The 7,370-nt window shown below is 41.5% G+C and overlaps 1 protein-coding gene across 1 annotated transcript; it reads left to right on the forward strand.

Moving 5' to 3' along the window:
• The first annotated feature begins 1,404 nt into the window (after window positions 1-1,404).
• Window positions 1,405-6,732, forward strand: LOC110931348. Its single transcript, XM_022174745.1, has 3 exons — window positions 1,405-3,013; window positions 3,348-5,753; window positions 5,873-6,732. Exons 1-3 carry the CDS (start codon window positions 1,405-1,407, stop codon window positions 6,730-6,732), a joined length of 4,875 nt encoding a protein of 1,624 aa, XP_022030437.1.
• The last annotated feature ends 638 nt before the right edge of the window (window positions 6,733-7,370 follow it).

The raw sequence follows: 7,370 nt of genomic DNA on the forward strand, positions 1-7,370 counted from the left end.
CGACAATCAAGGAACCGTATTCCTTGAAGAACAAACTACCCCTAAAATTCTCCCATTCTATAATCGCTTGCGTCTTCCACGGAATTCCTAAATACCCGTTTATTCTAAGGAAACGAAGTACAAGGCGCAGGTTACAACACAAGACGAATACCCAAGGTACCACTATAAATCCTTAATAGGGTACCTAGGAATTTCCCGTAAGTCTTTAATTGTTGTATACCTTCATTCGAATGTGGTGATTCCTTGTAATCAAAAATCGAATTTTGGGAGATCTTTCTACCTTCTCAGATAGATTCCAGTGAACATTGAGATCCGTCGACAGGTTTCCATATCCGTATTCAATCGATAACAAGTTAATAACAAATTATTATCAAATTAAACAATTATGTGACTATGTGCTTATGTGTTTCCTTATGTATTGTTGTGTGATCCAAATTATGTTATCCAAATCTTCGTAGAATCTTACATATCCGTGTACAAGAGATTCATAGTAGGATGCCCAAAGGTATTACTTAAAATCCTCAATGGACTTCTATGTTATAGTTAAGTCCCTCGGATTATAAAGTACTACTTCATAATTAGACCCCTTGAGTGGTCTAGCTAAACAGATTCATCCAAAAATCTGGTTAGGGATATCATGTGATGATATAGCTGAAAGGACTCCTTGGTGGCCTAACCAAGAGGATCCCCTGTCGATCTTATTAAAAGGAACCGATGGAAGTCTAGTCACCCTCGTCACAAGTTTGATATCCTTCCCCAAAACATTACAAAACAAACTGTGCGGACTGTGCAAGGGATTACGTAATTATGGATGCATACATAATTATGGAATTTAGTGCACAAAAATCACAGCAAGTTCTGTCATGTGTCTAGAGTTAATCCTATTCATTTCCAATTCTGATGAAGCATCCGTTGAGGAAAAATGAACTAGCTATTCATTTTTCACTTCTGAAGAATATCCGTTGAGGGAAACCCTATGCTCTCTCTCCTGGGCGATTTCCCTTGTTCATCATGAAACCCTTCAATTTCTTTGAGATCGTTTGTATAACAGTCTGTGATTAGGGTTTTGATCTTCAAAACTCTATAACGAACTCGTTAGCAATAGTTTTCAATCTGAAATTAGGGTTTTTTTCTTTTGTGTTTCAAATCGCCGCCATAGTTGCTGTCTAGATATCCTGTTTAATTAATCCGGTTGTTATTGATCGCGGTTTACTGAGTTAAATTTAGCTAGATTGATACTCTGGATTAATCAATTAGGATTGATATTCGGCGCTAGGGTAAAGGATTAGGGTTCTGTCTTCTTTAGGTCTGGTGCTTATTCTGCGGGTTCTTGGTTTTGTGTTGCTGTTTCGGGTGCATGGTATTTTCGTTTACGTTGATTAAGGGAGAGTGGACGTTTTACTAATGAATGATCGTGATTTTCCGGGGAGTAACATCCCTGAAAAACTGGTGAGCAAAGGTTTATTTGATCAGAATGGAGTCCCCTTATCTCCGTTTGCTGCTGATATGCGCGAGACAGGTTCGTCTCCGGATACTGTTCCTGTTCGTGGTATTGGCCTACGGGTGACTAATATTGAAGGTTTATCTACGTTGCCAAGGAGAGGTATGTTTTACTCAGACAATGTCTCGGTTATAGATGGACTTGCTGCTATTTCTAAACCTGTTATTATGGAGAATGCTGTGAAAGACGGTTCGGGTAGTGTGGGGGAAGGGGAATGTCATATTCATGAGACTAGTAGTCAGCAGGAGCATGTTACTGCCGCAAAATCATATGCTCAATCTGTTAGGGGAACTAGTGAAAGGAAGGTGAATTTTCGTTCGTTGGAAGCTGAAGAGAAGCAGGATGGATGTGATGTGGTTCTATCTAGGGATTCGGTCAGAGTGGTGCAAGATAAGTTAGCAAACACTTTGTATGGATACTTTTTGGGGGATCGTGTCGCGTTTCCGGTTGTGGACTACTTTGTTAAAAATAATTGGAAGCGGTTTGGTTTACAAAAATCTATGATGAACGCCAATGGGTACTTCTTTTTCAAATTTGCGGACCATGCAGGTATGATGAATGCTCTGAATGAGGGTCCATGGATTATTCGATCTCAGCCGTTGTTTTTGGAACTTTGGTCACCGTCCGTTAAACTGGAGAAGAAAGAGGTGAAGAAGGTTCAGGTTTGGGTTAAGTTCCATGAAGTCCCTATAGCGGCATACACTGAGGATGGTTTAAGTTTAATTGCTACTACTATAGGGGAGCCGAAGGCCTTGGACTCTTTCACTACATCCATGTGTGTAGATATGTGGGGTAGAAGCAGTTTTGCCCGTGCTCTGGTTGAGATTTCAGCCGATTCTGAATTCAAGGAGGAATTAACCATTGCTGTGCCTCGGCTTGATGGAGATGGATTTATCAAGGAGAAAGTTTATGTCGAGTACGAATGGTGTCCTCATAGGTGTGAGCGATGTAGGGTTTTTGGTCATACTAACGAGTGCTGCCCTAAGCAAGCTTCGAAAGGCTTTAATGGTAATAATCAACATGGAAAGTCCACTGGTAAACAACCTATTCAGGAGAGGGGTATTCCAAAGAGGCAGCCCATGGTGGATGACGATGGTTATACCACGGTTCAAGGAAAGAAGGTAGCTAAGAAAGTTGGATTCAATGTCAATAAACCGAAGCAAAAATTTGAATATAGACCTGTGGCGTCTAAGGGTAAAAAAGATGAGCCGGCTATTGCGTCTAAGGGTGGGAGTACGAGTTCTAATCCAGGTGGTTCAAGGAAAAAAGCTGAGCCGGCTGTCGCATCGGTTCAGGTTTCGAACTCGTTTGATGCTCTGAATGATCCAGATGTTAATATGGATGAGAATGGGGATACCTCTGGGCCGTCACTTCATGAGGTGGAGGATGAAGAGGTTGTTGAGGTGCTGAATGCTTCATATGGAGATGAGATGGACGATTTTTTGCGGAAGGGAACGGCTAAATCGGATGGAACAAAAGGGGCAAGCACTCCTTCCTCGTCGGTTAATCATGGTTAGTATTGCTTCGTGGAATATTAGGGGTTTGAACCGCCCCATTAAGCAGACTGAGGTTCGACAAGCAGTTAAGGATTTTAAGTTAAGTCTTTGTGCAATTCTGGAGTCACACGTTCAGGTGAGCAACCTTTCTAAAATTTGCAAGTCTATTTTTCGTTCGTGGCACTGGACGTCTAATGGGGCTCAATGCAATAAGGGTACGAGAATTATTATCGGATGGGATCCTAGTATTTTGGATGTTATGGTGCTCTCAGAATCTGATCAAGTTATGCACTTGCAACTGTTTTTCAAACAGGTGAAGAAAATGGTTTTTTGTTCTATAATTTACGCAGCGAATTATTATGTCACTCGTCGGGATCTTTGGCATAATCTCGCAATGCACAAACTTTTCGTCCGCAATGAACCTTGGGTGATTCTAGGTGACTTTAATTCGGCTCTAAACCTTGAAGACAAGTCTATGGGTTGCTCGTCGGTGTCTGCTAGCATGAAAGAGTTTCAAGCTTGTGTTGATGATATTGAAATGGTAGATTTAAATCGAACTGGTATCCATTTTACGTGGAATCAGAAGCCTAAGAAGGGGATTGGGTTAATGAAAAAGATTGACAGAGTTATGGGAAATACCCAGTTCATAGCCACCTTTCCTAGTGCTGTGGCGATGTTCTACCCGTCCAGGTTATCGGATCACTGTCCGTGTGTCCTAAAGGTTCCGGAAATTAATAAACCTAAACATCGGCCGTTCAAATTTGCAAATTTTCTGGTTCATAAACCTGAATTCATGGGGATTGTCAAGCAGGCGTGGGATACGAGTGTTAGTGGTGTGCATCAGTTTTCTGTGGTTAAAAAACTTCGGCTGCTTAAGCCGCCTCTTCGCGGGTTACTGTTTCAGCAGGGTAACTTGCATAAAAAGGTGCAACTCTTACGTGATAAACTTGATGGTATCCAGCGAGATCTTGATACGGATTTGAATAGTGTGAATCTCCGGGTTGAGGAATCTAATGCTCGGCGTGCTTATCAAGAGGCTTTGCTAGATGAAGAAAGATTTTTGAAGCAAAAGTCTAAGGTCGACTGGCTTTCGGCTGGTGATATGAATTCGGCTTTTTTTCATTCAGCGCTCAAAAATAAAATTCATTACAGTCGGATCGATGTTATTCAGGATACTAGTGGTAATGAGTTTGAGAATGATTTAGTCCATAAAGCGTTTGTGGAGCATTATGAAAAATTTTTGGGATGCAAAGGGACTACGTCGCTAAGTCCATCCCCTGATTTATTTACAAAGACGCTGGAGATGGGTGTTGCCACTCATATGGTTAGACCGGTCACTCCCGATGAGGTTAGACAGGCTATCTTTTCGATTGGCTCGGACAAGGCTCCTGGGCCTGATGGATTTACTGCTGGTTTCTTTAAAAGTGCTTGGCCTATCGTTGGTAATGAGGTCTCGAATGCCGTGATGGACTTCTTTGTTACAGGGAGACTCCTTAGGGAATTAAACCATACGCTCATTGTTCTGATCCCTAAAATTACGTCCCCATCTGTAGTCACAGATTACCGGCCGATTGCTTGTTGCAATGTCCTGTACAAATGTATTAGTAAAATTATTGCTGAGAGAATTAAAGTGGCGCTGAATGATATTGTCAGTATCAACCAATCTGCTTTTGTGCCGGGTAGGAAAATCTCTGATAACATATTGTTAACGCAGGAGTTGATGCACAATTATCACCGGAATATAGGCCCGCCTAAGTGTTCTTTCAAAGTTGACATTCAGAAGGCGTATGATACTGTGGATTGGGATTTTCTCAAGAATATATTGATTGGTTTCGGGTTTCATGCTGATATGGTTCACTGGATTATGGTATGTGTTTCTACTACCACTTTTTCTGTGTGTATCAATGGTGATGTTCATGGTTTTTTCAAGGGTAACCGGGGCCTAAGACAGGGTGATCCAATTTCTCCATACTTGTTCACGCTTGTCATGGAGATTCTTACGGCTATCTTACAACATGCGGTTAGGATTGACTCTTCTTTTAAATTTCATAACAAATGCGAACGCCAACAGATTATCAACCTCTGTTTTGCGGACGACTTGTTTATTTTTTCAAGAGGGGAGATTGCGTCGGCCAGGTGTATTATGAAGTCCCTTGATTCGTTTGCGAAGATGTCGGGTTTATTACCTAATATTCAGAAAAGTACAATTTATTTCTCTAATGTGCCGTCTTATATTAAAACTGCGATTTTGAATATTATGCCATTCAGGGAGGGTTCTTTGCCAGTGAGATATTTGGGTGTGCCTCTTATATCTTCTCGTTTGCTGTATAAAGACTGTCAAGTGATGGTGGAGAAACTTGAAAAACGTATTATGCATTGGAGGAACAAACTTCTTTCGTTTGCGGGCAGGGTTCAACTCATTGTTTCGGTCTTGTCTTCGATGTATATTTTCTGGTCGTCAGTGTTTATCCTGCCGAATCGGGTGATCCTTGAGTTGGAGGCGTTGATGCGGAATTTTTTATGGTCTCAGGATAGTGCGTTTCAAAAAGGGCGTGCCAAGGTGTCTTGGAAAGCGATCTGTGTGCCTAAATTTGAGGGTGGGTTAGGCATTCGTCGAATCAGAGATGTTAATAAAGCGCTTATGACAGCTCATATTTGGAGTATTATTTCGAGACGGGACTCCTTGTGGGTTCAGTGGGTTCACTCATACAGGTTGAAAGGGAAAAGTTTCTGGGCTTGTAGAGTTCCTGCTAGTTGTTTTTTTTGGGTAAAGGGTTACCCCGGTGATTCTATATATTCACACCCAATAACTGGTCATGGAAGAAGATTCTTCAGATTCGGCCGACTATGCGGAGTTTCATTTGGTCCGATGTAGGTGATGGTTTAAGTACGTCAGCTTGGTTTGATAACTGGAGTCTTTTGGGTCCGCTCGAGCAGTTTATTTCGCCTAGATCTATTGCAAATGCGGGGTTCAATATGGAATCAAAAGTCTCGGATGTGTTTGCTAATAATTCGTGGAGATGGCCAAGCGCTTGGAGGGATTTGTATCCGGTTCTGATACAGCTGGATCAATTGTCTTTTGATACTCACAGACCTGATAAACTCGTATGGCGACATGGAGATCAGTTTCATGATTTTTCTACATCTCGTGCTTGGGATTCGATTAGGCACCGAGAATTGGAGGTTGGGTGGAGTCGTATTGTTTGGTTCGGTCAATGCATTCCGCGTCATGCGTTCTTAATGTGGCTGATCATGAGAAGAAAGTTACTCACTCAGGATAAAATATTGTCTTGGGATTTCTCGCGTAGGAAGAATATGGATATGATGTGTTGTTTACTCTGTTATGCTAACCATGATTCTCACAGTCATCTGTTCTTCGAGTGTAAGTATTCTGCTCAAGTGTGGCACACGGTTAGGTGCAAAGTGGGTATGGCTTCGGTGCAGGCCAAATGGGATGATATTGTTAATTGGCTTCTGATACGGTCCAAATCGAAATCGGCGGCTGATTATATATCGAGATTGGGGGTGGCGGCTAGTGCTTATTTTATTTGGCAGGAACGTAATGCTAGACTATTCAAGAACCAGTTGAGACCTCCGGAAATCCTAAGTGAACTTATTATACAACAGGTGCGGTATAAATTGATGGGAGCGAGGTTGAAAAATTGTGATAATGTGCGGCGACTTCTAAGGGAGTGGGAGATTGAAGGAACGGAACTCCATGACGATGGCGGCTGATAGAGTTTATGTTTTCTGATTTTACTAGATAGTAGTCTAGTTGTTTTGTTTCCTTGTTTGGTGGTTTTGTTTGTTTTTTCTTTGTTATACAATCTTGGGGCATGTCCCATGATTGAACTAGTGTAGACCCTCTACACTACTTGTGCGGTTTTGGTTGTGAATATATAGAATCACCGGGGTAAAACCCTTTACCCAAAAAAAAAAGAATATCCGTTGAGGAAATGAATATCCGTTTATCCTTCATTTCCAAATCTGAAGAATACCCGTCGAGGAAAATGACTCCGTTTGTTCATTTTCGTTTCTGAAGATTATCCGTTGAGGAAATGAATATCCGTTTATCCTTCATTTCCAAATCTGAAGAATACCCGTTGAAGATGACCCCGTTTGTTCATTTTCGTTTCTGAAGATTATCCGTTGAGGAAATGAATATCCGTTGTGTAATCCTTCATTTCCAACTCTGAGGAAGCAACCGTTGAAGATGACTCCGTTAGCTCATTTTCGTTTCTGAAGATTTATCCGTTGAGGAAATGAATATCCGTTGTGTAATCCTTCATTTCCAACTCCGAGGAAGCAACCGTTGAAGATGACTCCGTTAGTTCATTTTCGTTTCTGAAGATTATCCGTTGAGGAAATGAATA

Source organism: Helianthus annuus, chromosome 7 (assembly GCF_002127325.2).
Source record: "Helianthus annuus cultivar XRQ/B chromosome 7, HanXRQr2.0-SUNRISE, whole genome shotgun sequence".
Classification (NCBI taxonomy): domain Eukaryota; kingdom Viridiplantae; phylum Streptophyta; class Magnoliopsida; order Asterales; family Asteraceae; genus Helianthus; species Helianthus annuus.